Genomic DNA, 21,097 nt, shown 5'->3' on the forward strand with positions numbered 1-21,097 from the left:
TACGGAAGTAAGAACTTATAAATTTAAAATGAAAAGTTCGTTTTCTCTTTTAAAATCTTAAACTACAAATCAAAATTTTGCTTAAAGTTCTCTATTAAATTTTTTTCCATAATTATTTCTATTTATTTCCGATATTTTATAATCCGATTTACTGTTTTCTGCATGAATGAAAAAAATTATGTAGGGTTGCGTTCAAGTTTGAGGACAGGAAGTTTACAGCAGCACGCGCGACTGCGCATTGGCCAGATGTGTAGTGTGAAAGAAAATGGCGATTGACGAGAGGCGTCTGGAGTTAACTTAGTGAAAAACATTTATTTTGGCTCAATTACGTAGTGTTTTAATTGTTATTTATATCAAATGTAGAATATTAAAGGTGTGTGTTATAAGTGACTGTGCAAAAATGACTGCGAATATGTATCGGGTCGGAGGTGAGAAACGATAATTGGTTATTTTTATTGTAGCTTCGCCGGTTCACCGCAAGTAACTAGCGGTGCTTTGCTTTGATTGTCGTACCTTCATTAATTATACCGTTTAATTAGTGAGTTCATCTTCGATTTGATTACTATACTTATGCCGCATTCGATTTAAACTTTCAGAATCTGAAATAGCTCTTCTTAACCTCAATATAACTATTGTTGCGGTCGAATCAGTAGTTTTGCCAAAATTCACACAAAATAGGCATTACCATTCGTGTCTACGTACTAGTACATAAGCACATATAATATGCATTAATTCGATCGGGTTAACCAAACAGAGGCTGTGCGTTATCTGTCCTATTGTACGGAAAGTAGTTTGATGTGACATTTTAATAATTCAGTGTTTTCTTTAGAACATAGAGGTTATATTTTTCTGTATACAGTTGTCAAAAGAGCGCGGTATTTTGTCAAATAACATTTGAATTCTGTGATGTAAACTTATTTATGTAACTGTACTGACTATTATTTGCTATTATCAACAAAATTTGTTGATATTTATGTGTTCTTTATTTATGTTTTTTTTTTCATTATACAATGCGAATGACATTTAGCATCTCAGTTCTCAATTGAACTTGGCTAATCGTCTATTACTCATATCTCAATATTATAAAGCATACCTTGTGTGCATTTTGTATCAATCTTTGTTTACACCTACTAAAATATACCATATTTATGTATTAACAATCCTTGGAATAGTTTTTTAAAACTGCTTTGATAAGAGTAACCTCCACACACTCACAACTAATAATTATCATAGCAAATCATTCCTTATTCAACCCCTTCCAGTTACATTTACATTTATTACAAACAATTAATGACAGTTCTTATTACATTTTTTATCTAAGTGAAATAAAATGGCTACATAATGTTATTATAATGCAGATTGTTGTATATGTGAAAAGGCACATAAAACTTAGACAGTAATCTCATTTCTCCATTGTTATGAAACAAAATAGCTATACTATCTTAATCTGATGTCAATGTTATCTAATTATGCAATTTTGTAGATAATTTTGATGTCTTAGAATACTAACTAGCTAAAATAAAGTCTAGTCGTTAGGGTACAACTCTCAATTGTTATTGGAGTAGACCGAGTTAATGGTTAACTAGTGATATACTGACTATGAAACTTGTTATTATAATCCTATTATTGAAATATTCATCTATCTATTTAAATTGTTAGGTTTTTCATTGATGATTTTTGTTACTTACATTATAATAAACGTCATTGAGGTATTTTTTTCACAGCAGCAGTATTATCAAAATGGTGCACTTGTAATATTAAAATTGTCGTATAAATCAGGTTCGCTAAACAGTATATTATGATAGGCATGGATAAGTGTGAAAATGTTATCATATTGTGATTATTATTGCTTCTCGGATTGATATTTACCCTCTATTAATCTGTGTTTTCTCTTATGTACATACATATTATAATATCGTTGATCTGGTATTACTAAATCGTTGATCTTGTTATGTTTTAATTTTTTAGGATTATAATTTATTTTCAATAATTATGTTTGTTCGGATAATCGAAATTGTTTAATTAGCTATAAAACTGAGGGCCTTTGCATCCTACTAACCGAGCTATCGATCATCTTCCACCTTCATTGTTGATCATGGGTCCTTTATCAAATTTCACTCATTCAGCGTATATTATTGACTACTTAAAGATTTGTTGCCTTTTATGGTTTTTTCCCTCCTTACACCTAAATATAATTTGGTTAATCATTGAAGACCTCAGAAAAGAATTTGAATGCATCTATGAATTGAACCCAGGACCTCAGCCTAGCCAGGGCTATGCTCTACCACTGAGCTAATTCGATCCTATCCCCTTCGGTCATATTTAACTGTATCACACTTCAACTAAGAACTACCAACATTATCTTTGTTTTCTTATATTTTTATTGACTGCTATCTTTATGTATGATTGCAAGATTCTTCCTAAACTAAGTGCAATCTAGATAGTCTCTTGGATAAATATATCCATTATTATTATAATGTGCAGCATCTAATGACTTTTCTACAAGCCTAGGGTGAATATTTATTTTATTTTTAGAATAACTTAATGAGTAAAACCTCAGATTGTGATATTTAATCATATCACTGACTCAAACGAAAATTTTAAACAATAATCAGAAGAAGATTTTGTCGCATCAAGGAATTGGACCTAGGACCTCAGAATTTTGTCTCTTAGCTGACAGTTACTAAGTGAGTCGGCTTGCCAGTGGAGCTGTCAAACAAACAAATTTTTTAATTGATCTACTTGGTTCAAACAAATTATTTTTTCAATTTAAAGTCTATAAATCCCAACCTTATTAGGCACGGAAAGTTTAATGAGATTGACTGCAATTTTTTGTTGTTGATGACAATGTATTGATGGTTAAATTACTTTTTGCTATCTCCAAAAATGACTAATTTATGAGCTTTCAAAGTGAGGCATTGGTAAAATGTAAATAATAGTGTCTCTTGATGTCACACGCAGTACAGTTCGTAATTCGAATGGCAGTGCTGTAATACTGCCCCGCTCATGTACCATAATATCACTCTTTTCGGCCGGCCACAGATATCAACATTTTACTTCGAGTACTTCGGGTACTTCGGTACTCTTCAATATTTTCCAAAAATTACAAAAGTTCTGTTCTCAGTTTGCTCTTATTAATAAAATGTTGTCATAAGAGAAAACCTCATCGCAGTTTGAAAAGTTGATTAAGGCGGGATCATTGAAAACCACAAATTTCAAATTAGAATTAGACTTCTCTGAATTTAAACCACAACCTAAGAACTGTCCTCTATGGTTAATACTAAGGAGTATAAAACAATCAAATTTAAAAATAATTTAAATTATTTCCTTTTTTTATTCACGCTTGTGTAGAGTTGCATAAAAATGCATTTATTTTACATATTTAAATTAACTTTAGTTTAATTGTTTGCCAATGCCATGGTGTTGCTTGTTGCCTTTAATGAAGCAATCCATATCCTGTGGAAGTGTTCAACTTTCGTTTTTTTATTATTGCAAATTGCATCAATTTGCAATAATAATATTTGTAATTACTGCTCATTGTTAAAGCACATCATCATTAGGCCTTTCGTCATTGAATCATCTGTTTTCGTGATGATTATCATAATTACACTGTATAAATCATGTACATACCTTTTTTAGTTTGTTGATTGAAATTATTTAAGATTCTTTCAAATATGTTTGACAATTGCTCAAGAAGAAGGAACCTAATCCTAGCTTAACCAGTCCAACAATATTACTCTGGTTAACAAGTCAAATGAAGCCTGTGACTTCCATTTGTAAGAACTTAAGATGTCAGATATTGTTAACCAAAATTCTGCGATTCTCTTTATTGTATGATGGTATTTTTTTAAATCTTTACTCTATCCTATCGTGATTAATTTTTGGGTTCCTATGCTTACGTCATTCTTCTTTAGCCGACTTTTCGGACAGCGTAATAACCCAAAAATTATTTACGTTAGTATTTTTGACCGTGAAAATCTCAAATCATATATTTTCTAAATCCGTTCATTCCCTTGGTATAGAGGACATTGGGGTAAACTCAGATTGCTAATAAATGATGTACATTAGAAATATAAATACATTTATTTAGCATTATGTTTTATTGCTATTTGTGTTCATATTTTCACATTAAATATTATTGCTTTATAAAATTTATTTAATATCAACGGCTCACATAAATATACCAAAAACAGTAATCCACGTCACATTAATTTCAAGCAACTAACATACTGAAAATAATGTAATAAGAAAAAATTAGTATTGATTGAAAAGATATTAAAATGTTAGCATTATTGTATGGTATGTTTAAATTACTTTACTGTCTATAATGACCGTGTTAACTTCTTAGGAGTAACATTTTCTACCAGAGCGGGAAAAATACAAAGACTTTATGATCAGAATATATCTAACTGCATATTCTACTCTGAAATGAATCAAATATAACATAATTTACCTTAAAAAAATTGAAAGCTTTAAGTTTTATAAAACAGGTATTTTCACAAAACTTGTTCTGAAAAGGGAGTAAGGCAGTCCCAGTACCAGTTATGTATCGAATTTGGTCTGTCTGAATTCTAGCTGTATGTCCTCCCCTGTCTGACTTGGCTGACTGTCTTCCACCCCTATACATATATTATGATGTCTTTGAATGTCAGTGGTTAGTTTATTTTGCCATTATTAATACCCTCTAATTAGTAGCTAATTGAAAATAAATATCTAAACGACCAACTTATTCTTTAAGATCTTTTAGTTATTTGATTATTACTTATTTTACCAAACACACTTTTATGAAAATTTGTTAAAAAATAATTGTGTTTGTCTGTTAAAAGAGTTAAGAGCCACAACTCAACTTCTTGTTTGGTGTTATTCAACTAAAGAGATAGTAAAACTTGTGATATTCTGCCATTATTTTGACCAAAATGTACCATTCCGAGAGAGATCTAATGCAAATTGATTACTCATTCCTTGTGGTCATGTAGAATATCTGTTCGCCTTATCATGTTGTATTTTTTGCTATTTGGTGATATGTGTAATCACATGATATTTGGTTAATGCTTAGTCACTAAGGCAAAATAAATATCCCTGGCAATGTATAATGGCAAATTATCTTTAGTATGGCAGGTTTTTAAAGAAATTATCCCTTTGATTTTAACTTTCGTTTAAATACTGCAGTGGTCTAATCTAAATGTATTTTGTAAGGAAGTTATCTATTACGTTGACCACAACAATCAGCGGAACATGGTTATTAAATGGCCATTTTTAAATATTCAATGCACAATTCATACCCGAACTTGAAAACTAGACACAGCCTACCTTTGGTCGTAGAGCAATGCTCGCCACCTATGTATTTAATATTCCTACTGGTCCTGGAATTCTTTGGGAGACAGTCAACACCATGTATTTTAGAGTTTATACAGAGTTGAATGTAGCCCCAACCCCCCCCCAATATTGCAATAATGCCAGCCACAGGGCAACATTAATCTGACATAGGAGAGAAATTATTAGAATACTTATACACAATAACCTGATAGTAAAGTTGTCGAACACTTTCACGATTCTATTCAATTATATAGAACTTTCGTTTTTTTTAAATTCTTTCTGGTTTTCCCAACTTTATAAGAATGTTAACTGATTATGTTTTATTAACCCCAAATAAAAAAATAATAATTATCTTTATATTTTTACTATGATATCATAGATTTACGATCTCCAAAGATTAGAAGAAGTAGGTAATATACGTTCACCTTCTGTAACCCTTCCTTACTGTGCTAGAAAATCCCTCGAGCTCCAGGGCTGTGTGCTCAGTGCACTGGGTTGGGTACACACTTAGAATTTTATTAAAATAGTTTATATTTATTGCTACACTTATTTTAATCATTTATTAATAGTACCTACAAATTATTGGTATGGACACACGAGCATAAGTAAAATATTATGTATTAGTGCTGAAAACTAGGAAGATATATCAACCACGCATGAAAAGTTCATTACAGCCGGCAGACCGCCGGCCACTACTGACAACTGTGTATCGTGGCACGCTGAGTGCAACCTCTTACTCTCTGGCTCACTACCGCACCACTTGGCGAATTATCAACGTACACAGATAAACGTATACAAAGTAATGTGCACAAACTTCGGGAGGTGAATCTACATGATGGTAGAAATAAAAGAAAAATAACTTTTTTCGATATTCCGTTGTTCTTTCCCATACAAAATATTTCAACGAATATAATTTTATTTAACCATTCAACTCTTGTACCTGAAAACTATCTTAAAACGTTGAAATTTCTAAAAATGTATTCATCGTTTTTACTTGTACTGTCGTGTAGAATCACCTCCCGAAGTTTGTGCATTTTCCCCGGGCAGGGCTGTATTATTAACGAATTTTATCCCCATTTAATTAAATAAAACAATTATTTTGTTTAAAATCGTGATTTTTTTTAATTAATTTATTGACCGACCAGTTTCGTTTAGCTCAAACATATCAGGGTGCAAATTAATACTGAATTAATAAGAGTATTAATTTGCACCCTGATGATGTTTGAGCTAAACGAAACCAGTCGGTCAATAAATTTTAAACAAAATAATTGTTTTATTTTATTAGATATGTCAAACCACAAAGTGATTGCTTTCCACAATAATATGAATTTTATCCTGTTTTTCGAAAGAAAAATATTCTATTGCGTTCGATTAGTACTTATATGTTTTAATTATTTTTATTACAATCAGTTCATAGATTGGTTCAAATTCATACTCCCCCATTTCTGTATAGTTTATTATTCTTCCTTTCCGTTCTGCACGAAATCAGTTAAATACCTTAATTACATAAATATAATCATTTACATCGCGACTACGTATTCAAACCCGAAGCCTTTCGCCGGGTTTCTTATTTGTTAGAATTACGTAATAATATATGGTTCACCAGTTAGGTACTTACGTACCGTTTAAATAATCCACATAATTCATTTTATGGCAACTCGTGCTTTTGCTTGGTACAAATCGAATGAAAAAAATACGATCAGTCCGATATCTACTGTCTGCGTCCATCTTGCCATGCAGATGTTGGAGACCGCCACGGGCGTTTGTTTAATACAACATACTAAATAATTCAAATCAAAACATGAACGTTGATTTCTGTAGTTCCTGATATCTCCGCCTGCTGATATTTGATATTTTCTAGAAAGGTTCCTACTTTGAATTTTAAGTAAAAGGCTATACAATTTGACTAAATATTGGTGAATATTATTCACCGAACAGTGTTTATCCACTTCTATTTGTTGGCAGCGACCCCTCCGCGTGCATGTTGCATTGTTTCACCCCCCCTAGCGCGACAGAGTGAGTAGCTACTCCGTAGGTACCGCAAAATCCTTGCCCGTTCGAACAATGTCTTTTTTTTGTCTATTCCATCTGTCCCGCAATCTGAATCGGTCTCGCATTATATCCCCAAGGTTAATTTGCTCTTATAAAAGGCGATCGAAACAATGTAACCCCTCCATTATACGTCGGTCAACGCGTTGACAATATTTTATTTTTTCAGGGACTGCGAATATAAATGATTCGTATCGATCGAATTTTCATGTACGTTTGTTTGTTTTTAATCAATTTGTGAAATGATTCCCGCAGTTGGACATAATACATAATTCATTATCCAGGTCTAGATATAGATTATAACAATTTGTTCCTGTTTCTTTCACCATTTAATGATTTTTTAGTAGTGTTTTGATTTTTCAAAATCTTGTATAAATTTAACAAATTCGTGATTTTATGATATTTTTTAATCCCTCTTTTTATGTTATTAACTTGCTTTTATTATAGCATTAATTTGTGTGTTTGTACGAAACTGAATAAAACATCTCTGGTGTAATTTTGATATATATTGTAAAGGAATTTGAAAAGTTCATGGGAAATTAATCATAAAATAAAGAAGAAAACTAGAAGTTCCCTTCCATATAAATTTGAATGGAAACAAATGTACCTCTGACTCTGACTTGACCTTTTGGCTCTAGACCATTTAGCACGCGGTCCGTCTCTCTTACACTTGTCTGAAATTGTATATCGCCATCCCACTTAAATTTCGCAATCATTGTGATGCAAAGTTTTGTATGGAAATGTAGGCCCAAATTAGGCTTATATTTGGATCACGAAACACGCCCACGTGGCACTTCTTGTGTTATTCTCTTTTCTATGTTAGTAGTAGTTTTCATAAAATTTGGATGTGGTACCTAGGGTTGCCAGACGTCCTTTATTTTAAAGGACGTCCTCTATTTCAGACCCAAAAATTGATCTTGTCCTCTAATTTAAAATCTTCTATAGAGGACAATACTTTGTCGTTTAATTTGGAAAAAATAAATAAATCAGCGTGATTTCGCGCGATGTGCTGCGACGCGGCGGGCGACGAAAGAAATTAAGTTCCAGGATTTGTGCATCATGGTATCAAAATTACAGATACCTAATATTAACCTTGATGCATTGTATGAAGAGTTCTGTATATTAAAGCCTCTCCTGACGAAAATTATAGACGATAAGAAAATGTTCTTGAAATTTGGATTCAGATTCTCAAATCTACGGAGGAAAACAAGAATCTGCTAAAAATAATACAATACGTATTTTCCATCCCCGTTTCTAATGCCCAAGCCGAAAGGATTTTTTTCCTTGTGTAAATACGTGGACCAAAGACAGAAATAAGTTAAATATTGATACTGTAAAAGCAGAACTACAAATAAAGTCGAACTTCAACATGAAATGCAAACAATTTTATAATTTCATTATAGAAAACGAAGAAGCTCTTAGAGCAGCCAATAGTAATACCAAGTATTAACTTTATTTATTACTTTAAATGCAAAATGACCAATTAAGGTCGTACTACTTACTTGGCTTCGATTAACATTGTTTTTTTATATAAATGTCACTACTGATACCATAACAGCATTTTATTAAAAAAATATTGATGTCCTTTATTTTCATCATATGTCCTTTCATTTCAATCGTATCAAATCCTCTAATTCATAAAACGGGAGCTGGCAACCCTAGTGGTACCGCACCAGAGAAGACTACGTCGTCAACAATTTCGGGAAAACTGTTAGGATTGAGTGTTGCGCTTTCACCAATATCTTTGAATAATCGGTCTCGAAGTTTTACATATTGTTTTATAAATAAATCATTGATTGCTAAGTCATACGGGATTGACACGTCGCCCCTCGGAAAGGACATGCAAAGATAGAGTACCGAAGACTGTTTGTTCGAATTTATTGTATATCAAGTCAAATATATATGTACGTTCATCCATGTTTTTATCAAAGCTCCGGAAATAAAAGCTTTATAAAAATAAGCTGATGGAAATTTGTTTGTTTCGTAAATATTTTTTTTGACAAACATCGTCAGTCCGATTGTGAATTCTTTATGTGGCCGAATCACATGAAAATGTATTAACTTGCACTAAGGTGGTTATGGCACATTTAAAACCAGTTATCTCAGCTTCAGATAAGGTTATTAATTTTAATGGAGAAGTGCCGAGTCGTGAACTGCTGCCTGTTGCCTGTTCTACGATACACAAACTCGGACAAGAGGCCACGAATGTGGACCCATTTTAAAAGATGCCGAGTGACCTGCACAGAGTTGATTAGGGGGGTGAAAGACCGAAGCGAGACCGTACAGTTAAAAAAATACTAAATAGGCCGTGATAACCCGTGCTGCCCAGCCTTAGGTCTATTCAATCTTAGTAAAATCACTTACGGGTTCTTATATACATGTTCTCAGTGTGAACTGATACAATGTTCTCAGGGTGAATTGTTTTAACCCGAACACCAAACATACTGTTAAATAAAAATTCCAATAAAATAACTAAAAATGTTCACTAATTTTCATTCCTATTAATGTAACCTCCGTAACAGTGTTAACACGTTTGTCCCACCACTTTATGATGACCCGCGAACGTAAACCATAATAATAATAATATACAAGTTACAAGTAGGTATATTTCCAATAAAAATAGCCATCTGGCAAAAATGCTCGACTGGGTATGAAAAATGTTATGCTGAGTTATTCTGCTCACGGATTTATTTTAAAATTTGATCCGCTTCGTTATATGAAGTCTGAAAGTTGATCGATATTATGATACATATCTTACCATTTGTAAGTTTTTAAAAGGTTCGTAATCTCGATTATTATTACTAGACTTTCACCCAAATTTAAGGTTAATTTGTACAGTTAACCATATTTGTCAAAACTGTACATACCACTCTGATTTTCACTAACTCCAAAACGATTGCATCGAAGCACATTTGGACATTGAAATGAGTACTCCAATATTTATAGACTTATTTCACTCTGATTATAAACGCTATAGCCGGAGGTTACTCTCAATGCACTGGGCCGATTAGTGATACTAAAGGCCAAGCCATGAACACGGGATGAGTAAGGAATGTCCGCGATACCGCCTTCTTTCTCCGCTAACACTGGTTTAGTCGGTATTGGCTATCGAACCAAGGGCCGCGTCTGTGGCCGTTGCCTCGGTGGCTAAACATCCACGGTTTATATTCGTGAGTAGGTCTGGATAATGCACATGTAGAGGGCGCTACGCGATGCTCGCCACTCTATATAATATATTTTTGCAGTTTCGTTGGAAAAACGTCGTAATTTTTCAAGTTTACTAAATTTTGATAGGTAAATTGTTGCCTTTTAAAGGCAATGATCATGAGGCAAATATTTTGTTTAAAATACTTTCAGCTTCACAAATCCTACAATTAGATCCCGTGACTTTAACGGGTCTGCGATAGTTAATAAGTTTTTTCGAATAAACAATGTTTTGTAATTGGTAGTTTCAGGTATATACCTGTTAGGTATATACCTATTCAGTCAGTCACGGGATCTAATTGTAGGATTTGTGAAGCTGAAAGTATTTTAAACAAAATATTTGCCTCATGATCATTGCCTTTAAAAGGCAACAATTTACCTATCAAATTTTAGTAAACTTGAAAAATTACGACGTTTTTCCAACGAAACTGCAAAAATATATTATATTCATACTCATAGAACAAAAATGTAGCATCTCTTGTGGAGCAATTAAATATAATAGCAATTCCAAGAATGTATGTAAACTTCGCCGTTAAGTTATGTCCACTGGACCTAGTTCAGTGGACATAACTGTCAACGTGTTGTCTCCGTAAGGTATCTTCGCTCTATTAAATCATCCATTAAGCATCCGTCAAGCATTTGAACAAACAAAAAAACGCATTTTGAAGAAAGAATTATCAATATATTAAATAATTTTGTTACCTACTTTGGTACTATACTATCGCTTGTCTGATATAATAAAAAAATTATTCAACTTGAATAATGTTACGAATTACGCAGGAATTCACATTACCCATTAGTATATTTAATCTGGTAAAGTGGCGAATCTCGCGTGAATCCCCTCATACCTGTTGATTTTTTATCTTTCCATGTTCGCTATGTCAGTCCAAACCAGTCATTCCCAAAGTGGTCTATAACCTGTAGGGGGTCCATGTCAAAGGGAAAAAAATGGCATGATATGTAAATGGGGGTCCACGAGAGTATCCAATTTAGGCCAATTTTAAGTCGCTTTTTTAATGATAATAATACTTGGATGACTTGTATAGCGCCGTTTTTGTGCAAAAACGCCTCAAGGGTGCTTTTTTTGTGGTTTCATATGGAATAGTTTTCGAAGTACAACAGTGATGTATTGGAAATTCCGAAATATTGACGAAGATGTAAGGGGAGAAAGCAGGGGGTCTACCCAAAACAAAAAAAATCGGTCTACGGGACAAAAAAAGTTTGGGGACCTCTTGTCAAAATTAATGGTTTTTGTCAAATTTCATTATATTTAGTTGCATAAAGTACACAAGACTACTCGGGTAACAATTTCTAATTCATGTAATCTAATTTTGCACCGTTTGAGGACATCGATGTCCTTCTTTTTGCTTTTTTGTCAAAGATTATTTTGACATTATTTTAATTTTTTTTTAATTTTATTCTTAATAAAAAGAAAGACAAACATTCCCGGGTCACGAATAACCCAACAATGTTTGAAAATCTCCTACTACCACCACAGAAAGCCGAAAATGTTGCTTGTGTTGTGATGGAGGACTTAGCCAGCCGAGGAATCGAACACGCGACGCTCGGGTGAGACCCAAGCGCTGTGCCTATTATTAAACAATATTTGTATGTATTATTTCACAGTGTTTTCACACAATCGATGTATTAATTTATGCAAGCGTAAACATAAACTTTAGGGCCGACATTTTTAGTTTATTGCCTGTAACAGACTACGCTATACTATAAACAGCGCGAAACGCCGCTTGCGGTTGCTTTGTTCCTTTCTCGTATTTCGTGGCTCGGTTATAGCACGTTCATGGCATGCTCCGGTTATGTGGGCTGACTCCTTTAAGTTGCTTAGCCTTTAGTTTTTTTTATTTATATTATTTTTTTATATACAGTTAACATATTTTTTGTTAACACCTCACTAGGAGAACCTGTTGGGAATGTGTTATTATGCTGTCATAAGTAAAAACAGATCATCGTCTTTGAGGTACTCAAGGAGGATTCTGTGGTTTCATCCATGGCGGCAGTAATACATAATATATTAATAATTATCCATAATAATACATAATTATCGATAAAAATTTGAATTGGAAGGAACAAATATGTCAAATTAAAAAAAAAAATCAGAAAACTGATATATGTATTTTTAAGAATCAGAATTTTTTGTCTTTAAAAAACCTATATTTAATATATTATGCCTTGGTCCAATCAACTCTACAATATGGTATCATTAGTTGGGGATCCACATACAAAACTAACCTTACTCCAATAGAAGTGGTACAAAGGTTAATAATTAAAATAATATTACGAAAACCTTCCGATTACCCAACGGATCGATTATTCGAAGAATTTCAAGTGCTTTCATTTAAAGATCTTTATACTAAAAATGCATTAATTCAAATCATAAAAGAAAAAGACAAGTATCAATTTCTAACTGAAAACCGTACTCGACTTAAATATATTTTTCCATGCCCAAAATTAAACACTTCCTTTGCACAAAATTATTACACTTTCCGAGCTAGAATTTTTTTCAATCGACTACCTGAAGAAATTAGAAACATTAATGATAACATCCAAATAATAAACACTGTGAAGAAATATTTTAAAGACAAACTTACAAAAAATAAAAATGTTTCCAATTGAATTAATCTTAAGAATAACTCACTTCAAATAAGTTTAAAATCATTTTATTTTTAATTACTTACTTATTGTAATAAAACAATGTACACTCCTCTTCCAGCCACAAGCTAATGCTTCTATGGAAGAGGGGTCTTGAAATATTTGATCATATATTGTAACAAATAAACAAAAATGTACTTATATAATAAATCTAATAAATAATTTAAAAAAAAAATGATTTACACTAATTATTTGTAGTTTTATGTAATTAACATTTGATCTCTTGTGTATATTGATAATTTCACCGTAGCACAAAACTCACGCCTTTAATAAATTATTCCACAAATTCGCTAAAAACAACAACATTAAAAAAGGTACAACGTACATATTACCTAAAACTGTGATGAGCCGATTATTTTTACGATCTACTGATAGGCTTCCACAATCGCTATAAATTCAGCGCTCTAGATACCCATATTATCTACCATACGAGGAGAAAACTAAAATGTTTTCAGTTGTTATTTCTGCAACATGTCCTCCATAGTTATTGAATCCTTGCAGTAATATGGGTAGGTACGTCCACCGGGCACCGGGTCCGGTAGTCTAGTTCTCGGCTGTCCCGCGCGGCCGACAGCCAACGCTTCCGGCGGCCGTTATCAATGTGTGACGATTCGGCTTTATTATATTCCGTTCCCTTCCCTTCCCCCTCCCCCACACGAGCATGACCCCGCTGGGAGGAAGACACCATTTTGACGAATGCGCGCAAGGTGTCCCGACTCTGCGCTCAACGACCGCAAGGGCGCAATCTATTAATCGGAACGAAATCTAATGTCTAATGGCCGCTGCCCGTTGCGGGTTAACGGACTCACTAACCGTTCGTATTTGCGGACTCGACCGTATATTGTTGGCTTTTGGGTTTTTACCAGCGGTGCAGCGGTGAAGTCTCGACCCCAAGGCAAATTATTATCATTACCCAACTCGGCCAGGCTTCAACCTGTAGGGTGAAGATTTCCCTGAGGGTGGAGAAACATTACGCTATACGCATCATGGCTTGGCCTGTTTCACCATAAAGCTCGCCATACACTACTAATAGGAATGTATGGCGAGCGATATACTGAAATAGGCCAAGCCACGGGAATATAGCGGCCTATAGGCGTGGTCTGTCATGATGATAACCAACCCCCTATAGGAGATGACACTAAAATTAGAAGATTGACCGAATTGAATTGAATCGATTGAATTTTGACCGAGCTGAGTTGGCATTGCGTCTGGGTCCAGACGTAGTGTGTTCAATTCCTCGGCTGGCTAAGTCATCCATCACAACATACGCAACATTTTCCGCTTACTGTGATAGTAGTAGAAGATTTTTTAAATATTGTCAGGTTTTTCGTAATCTTAAAAAAAATAACTTGCCAAAATGGTCCTGTAAATAATCGATTTAAACCGTGTGCTATCAGACCTTGCGCGGAAAATAAAGTTTGTGGGACTGCACTGAGACGGATCTCACAGCACTCGGTTTATTTCGATTCATTCCCGGCCCATGTGCGAGCCGCCTGACGCAAAACATACAAGATCAAACTCACTTCACGTTTTACAAATGTCATTCGCCTAGGCTCTACTGGAAATGTTAAGCCTTATATTATCACTATTATCAGTCACTATATTATCTATATATTATCTCGAACAGTTAAAGAGTAGTTACTTACACTTAACTTAACTTAACCCTTTCAGCCCCAGTGTTAATTCAAATTAACATGAACTTTGTGAATTTTTTTACCGTAACTGTAGCGATTTAGAAAAGCCATGTTTTCGTTTTCTTATAGTTTGTAGTCTTTTCTGTGGCGTCCACAGACATAGGAATTAATAGACGAGAAGATAATGGCGAGGGGTAAAATCAACTGTTGAAGAACGAATGGCGTAAGGCTGACTGTGATTCGTCAATAAATCAATCTGACAGTAAATAGGCATCTCGCATTATAATATCACCATTTACTTCTTAAAAGTAAAATCTGCTTTTGAATGAATAGACATTTTCACATGGGAGCGCACATTACTCGCCACGTTATGAACAAATTTGCGAAGTCCAAATTCGGCAAAAAAATTCGGTTCTCTTTTCAGAGTCGAATATTTCGTTTAAGTATTTAGTTAAGACACTTTTATAAATGTTCATAATTTACTTCCCAGCAACCAACCAGCTTTGTGTTTCGCGTCCAGACGTTTCTCGATGTGATAGTATATGTTTCTAAAACTGATCTATATTATACGATGTGAATATGCTTAAAATAAAGTAAAATAATGCTTATATATGGAATGTAATACGACAATTGGGTTTATTCTCTTTTTCACATCTATTTTTACAAGTTTTCATAGTACAAGTCAACATTTTGCCGTGTTATTTCGTAAAATGAACCGATGATGCCTCGACCATAGTTCGCACAAGAATGATGACGTCACGTTTTCAAATTTCACTTGAGGCCATACGCGAGCACAGCCGGTTCCAATGGAACCGGTATGGGGAGTGGGGATAATACGCTTTTAATCACTTAGGGCAGGTCTACTAATATTCATATGTCTATGGTGGCGTCTATTTTTTCCGCTCCGTTGAAATCCTTATTCCCGCCACAACAACGATAAATATTTTGACATCTGCTGATTGTAAGTTTCATCGAATTTCTGCGGTCATTGATTACTTAATTTAAGGTGAGATATCAATATTTTCTACTCGAATTACAAATATTTTCACTCATAAAGATGTGTTCTATAATAATAACATCAGTTCAATTCACTGATCACAGTCATTTCCCAGAATATTGTAAATGAATCTCAATGTTCATTCAAATTAACACTGGTAGTGAGGGACATGTTTTCGACTAGTATGGCGAATTTTTAAAGATTTATTATCCTAGATTATTTCTTTATTTATGAATGAATTTTAGTTAAAATGTTATTTGTTTGTACCTTAGTGATTATCACTACATTGTCAATGTGCATTTTTGACATAAAGCAGTTATTTGTATTACTTTTGTGTTATGTTTATTTTACGTTACTATGTAAAAAATACCCTCTGACGCCCAATGTTAATCCAAATTAACATAGAAAAATTTCAAAAAAAAAAAAAAAAATTAAAAGCCAAAAATTTTCAAATAATTTTCTGAGGTATTATCAAGCATTACATATTTTATATGTGTGGAAACAATAATGCGGGTGTGAAAGGGTTAACTCCATCTAAAATATACACATGTATTGTTTTTTTTTATTTTTTAATTTTATTATTTAATAAATGTTTACAAGTTACATTTTTAGACATTTTTTTTAACTACCATACTAGGCTAATGCCCGTGTTGTGGTAGTTATACATAGTTTGAACTTATAGATGCCAAAAATTGCCCGGACTGTGCGTGACTGCCCAGTTGGTCGTTACGCTACTGCTTATTTTCTTATCGCCATCTTGTAGCTTTTCGTGTCGAGTTTTGGAATATTAGGTAATTTCTTCTGAATTATTTTTTTTTTCGATTCTACCAAATCTTCGTTGTCCTGCATCTTACGATAATTATTTATTTTAAAAATTGTACGAATCCTAAAATTAATGTTATCGAATAATTCGAGTTTAAAGTTCTCTCTGTGGTCAAATTCAAAATATTCATTCACTACGGGGTTGCTCTATTTTATGTCGAAGTGTAAAGAAAATTAAAAAGATTTAAAAATATCGAAGTGCTCGAAACGAGATTCTTTTTTAAACTTTGTTACTGGGTGTAAATAATAATGAAACACAATGTTGACCACTGTTTCTTAAACAATTATACTAGAATACTATGTATCCTGATTGGTTCTGAAACATGTTGATATAATATATCATTTAGAACTGTGTTTCATTATTATTTAAACAAGAAAATGATTTGATTACTGGGTGTAGATTCACCAGTTTTTAGCTTGTTCCACTAGTTTTACACCTTGATATGCAAGAGGTGAACCGCTGATAAGAAAATTACATGCGTTTTTTTTAATATTGTATCCCCAAAAATGTTTCCAAACGAACCTTGAATATTAATTCGATAACCATAATCAGATAACTGACGTATTGACCTACAAAAAATGTCTCCATACTGGCCATTGAAACGTGCCTGAAAATTATGTGAACATTGATAAAGTATCGCATACATAGTGGAAGATAGAGAAAAACGCAGATAACGTTTCCCGGAAGGGATTTTCCATATCATGCAAATTCTTGCATTTATATCAGTTGATACGGCATTTAGCCTTCGTCGCTTGGCTTATATCAATAAATCAATACGAAATAATGCTACAGATTTGAACAGCGGATATACCCAACACCGCGGTAGTGAATCGAATCGTTGCATTAGCCGCATTTGGTGACCAGATCTAAGTAGTCAGGGACTTCCCAACCTTTCTCTTCCACATCTACTTTCCCTGCTAGCTCCCTTCAGTTTCACAGCATTCCACAATATTAAGGATACCATAAACAATAACAAAAGTGAATGCATGATGTAAATTGAATTCAAATGCGCTAAGAAAGAGCTGCAGGGTAGCATTTTAGGTATCTAACCTTAATGAAAATTAATCACAGGATTCACCCGCGAAAGGAAGGAAGAGATGAATAAATTGTCAAGCTGTATTTTTTGTGGTTTTTCGTATCTTGGTACGGTCCGCCTTTGAGACCTAATGCGTCCAGGCTGCCGCTAAGCCACTGGATTTAATGTATTTGTGTTTGTTTTTATTCAATCGACCAGGGTTCAACTCCGTTATTGACCCTGTCCTTTTGATCATTATTTTATTGATTTTTGCGTATTTAATGTTAACTTCCAGTTTCAGTGTTAACCATATTCTGCAGTCTGCGTTATATCAAATGTACATTATTGTTTGGGTAGTTTATGCCGCAGTCAATATTGATTATTTTAAGTGTCGTAAAAAGTAGGTCTCGCGGTTCTTTTCCCTTGACAAACAAATTGAACTCGTATCGTTATGACAATTGCCTTCAAGATTAAAATTCAAACAATCTCTTGTTTAAATAATAATGAAACACAGTTTTTACAACTGTTTCAGGACCAATGGTTTCTTAAACAATTATATTAGTATATATAATATATAATTTAGAAAATAGTGTTTCATTATTGTTTAAACAAGAAAATGTTTGAATTAAAATTTATATCAACATGTTTCAAATCCAATGGTTGGTTCCCTCGTGTATAGAAACAATAAACAATTAGTTCTGAAACATGTCGATATAAATACATTATTAAAAACTATTACAGTGGTTATAACAGATAATATTGGCCGTGTGTCTATGTGTAAATCGGGTTCAATGAACTCTAGAACTTGGAATTGCTTTAGTTTTCCAAATCGGAATAGATTGTTGAAACGATGCAGACAAGCGATAAAGTAGGTACCAAAATTGTTATTTTTATTTCACTAATTTCTTTTGTTTAAAATCCAGACAGATGTCTAAATTTTGTTCATTCGAAAGGTAAATTCATGATGTATTTTGAAAGTCAATGGATGATCCTATGGCAAATATTTATTTTATAAATACTCTCAGTTTCCAAATCCAACAATTATAATTTCCCGTGATTTTCACGGGTCTGCGTTAGATATTTTATTAAAAAGTGATAATGATAAGTGATAGTGTCACAAAGTAATAATAATTTTTTTATAGAAATTCTTTCATAGCATACATAGGAAGACATTTAACTTTTTTTTAAGAAATGCAAACATTCACAGGTTAATTTGACAATATTTCAATTATCCCTATTCCTATCATTATGAACAGATATATTACTACAAATATACTTATGCAATGATGGATGTCTTAGCTAGCAGAGGATTGCATTCGCGACGCCTAGATCGCTTTGGATCACTTGGTCACTCACCGGGTAACTGAAGCAATTCAACCAAACTGATAATCAAAGATATCAGCATAGGAAGAATTAATAAATCGTAATTTAAAAACTATTACAACCATAAGACACTTAAACGTCCTGGGATTGTTCGACGTGTTCTGCCAGTATTTGGACTGCCCTCTCTCGAACTGCAAATTAAAAAGTAATTCAAAAGTATTAGTGTTTTTATTTTAATTCTTTCCAATTATTTGTTATGGAATTTATTGATTTCTAATCGACCCGTTCCATGCCTCTAACCGACAAAACCAAGATACTTATGACGTCACGCGTATCTCGCCAGATTTCGAACGTTTTGGCGGCCTTTCAAAATTAAAAGTTAAACGTATTATTACAATATTTTTTCGCTCAGCTTTTAAACATAAGTATTCATGACTTATTCAGTTTCAACGGATCAGTTGGACAGTAATGATGGTCGCTTTATATTTCGAACTCATCAGACCTCTCGATAATTCCAATGTGTATCAAGCAGTGGTCGCGGTTCGTAAGAGTGAGGAATTCCCTCCGCACGCGAAGGCACCTCCTACTCACGGTGGTATGTAGATCGACCTAGGCCGGTGCGCACACTGAACCACTGAACACTACCAGCCAGGTAGCTACTAGCAAATGGCCTGACTCGGTACGGGGTACCTGGCCACTAGCATTACTACTTAATGCTTCGTGCAGTTCACTGAGTGTAGGAATCGTCGTGGTATCTATGCAGACTGAACCTCCTTCAAACGGAGATGCGAATCAGTATGGATTGTTTTGTTCCAAGGTAGGTTTTCAGTGCCAAATGTTCCATTGGTTTTATGTTTACGTAATTCTTAACTTTAGTCCCAATTGCCCGGAGCAAGTGTAGCGTGGCATTCTAGACTTTTGATATTCACGTGCTTATGGAAGTGGAAAGGAAGAAGGAGAAAGGAATTAAAAATAATAATAATAATAATAATAGTTTTTTCCAGAATGTATACTGGGGTAGTGCAATGCAATACATTCCACATTTTGAAATAGCAAAAAAAATATAATTCATAGGTAGGTACATAAAATAAAAACAAGAAACCAAAGAAAAAATAGTTAAAAAATGCGGAAAAGAAGTGAAAAACGTAAATAAGCAGCCGTATATGGAGGGTATTGGACCATCTCCCGTCTACTTTCGGGCCATCAGGGGGGACTCCATCCAGGCAATCATGGCAGGGATGATTGTATTATTTGGTGCACTCGTCCCTCCAGAAACATTTCCGTCGCACTGCAGTATCTCGGTAGGCAGAATAGTTGGCGATAAGCAATATTGTAAGCGACTTTTTAGCTTACGTCATTGGAATGCAGTGTAATTTATCCACGGTTCTGACGTGTTGATCATTATTATGATCAATAGTTCAGAAGTACCTACCTGATTGGCTGAGCTTAGCGAAGTCCTTTTTTAATTCGACAGTTGGCTTTCCGTCTGTCTGTAAATTTATTTGTTTGTACCTTCAGTTTTGAAAATTTGCTGCATCCATCCACTGTATTGTCCAAGCAAGCCGTACTTTGACTGAGCTTTTTAATATTATGGCACCGACCTACCTGCAGAAAGTTAGAAAATGGCATTTCATCGAGACGCACACGTTTCTTTGGACAAATTGATTAATCCCTTTTTTTAATGTTACACTAAATATTATATGACGTATAATTAGGTTGGTATTTAAGTACCTACATACAAAAATTGTGATTTCAGAGGTGATTTTGATATTGATTTATTAAATAAGATAAAATTATTATGAACATCCTTTCTTGAACTCGAGGTTTACTGTTGACTGAAATGCTTGTATTTTAATTAATTTGAATTTAATGCCTACAAACGTTTAATTGAAGAGTTGGTAAATTCGTCGGGTTTCTACCCAGCCGTCGTGGGTTCAATGCCTCTGCTAACTAAGTCCGCTACAATTGCACAAACAACCTCTTCCGTTTATAATAAGAGATTTTCAAATATTGACAGGTTATTCGTAACCCAGGAATGTTTGTCTTACTTTAAAAAAAAGGTGAAAACC

General features: G+C 33.8%; 1 protein-coding gene across 5 annotated transcripts in view; it reads left to right on the forward strand.

Annotated features, from left to right (window-relative positions):
• The first annotated feature begins 263 nt into the window (after positions 1-263).
• The window catches only part of MTA1-like (metastasis associated 1-like), a 172,255-nt gene continuing 151,421 nt past the window's right edge, over positions 264-21,097 (forward strand). For all 5 annotated transcript variants that reach the window (XM_089640921.1, XM_089640923.1, XM_089640924.1 and 2 more), the window contains exon 1: positions 264-428. In XM_089640921.1, the coding sequence (XP_089497047.1) occupies positions 401-428 (28 nt within the window). In that variant the 5' untranslated portion in view covers positions 264-400. The remainder of the gene's footprint in view (positions 429-21,097) is intronic.

The sequence above is a fragment of the Hesperophylax consimilis genome, chromosome 16, assembly GCF_061612785.1.
Source record: "Hesperophylax consimilis isolate HC1 chromosome 16, BYU_Hcon_1.0, whole genome shotgun sequence".
NCBI lineage: Eukaryota > Metazoa > Arthropoda > Insecta > Trichoptera > Limnephilidae > Hesperophylax > Hesperophylax consimilis.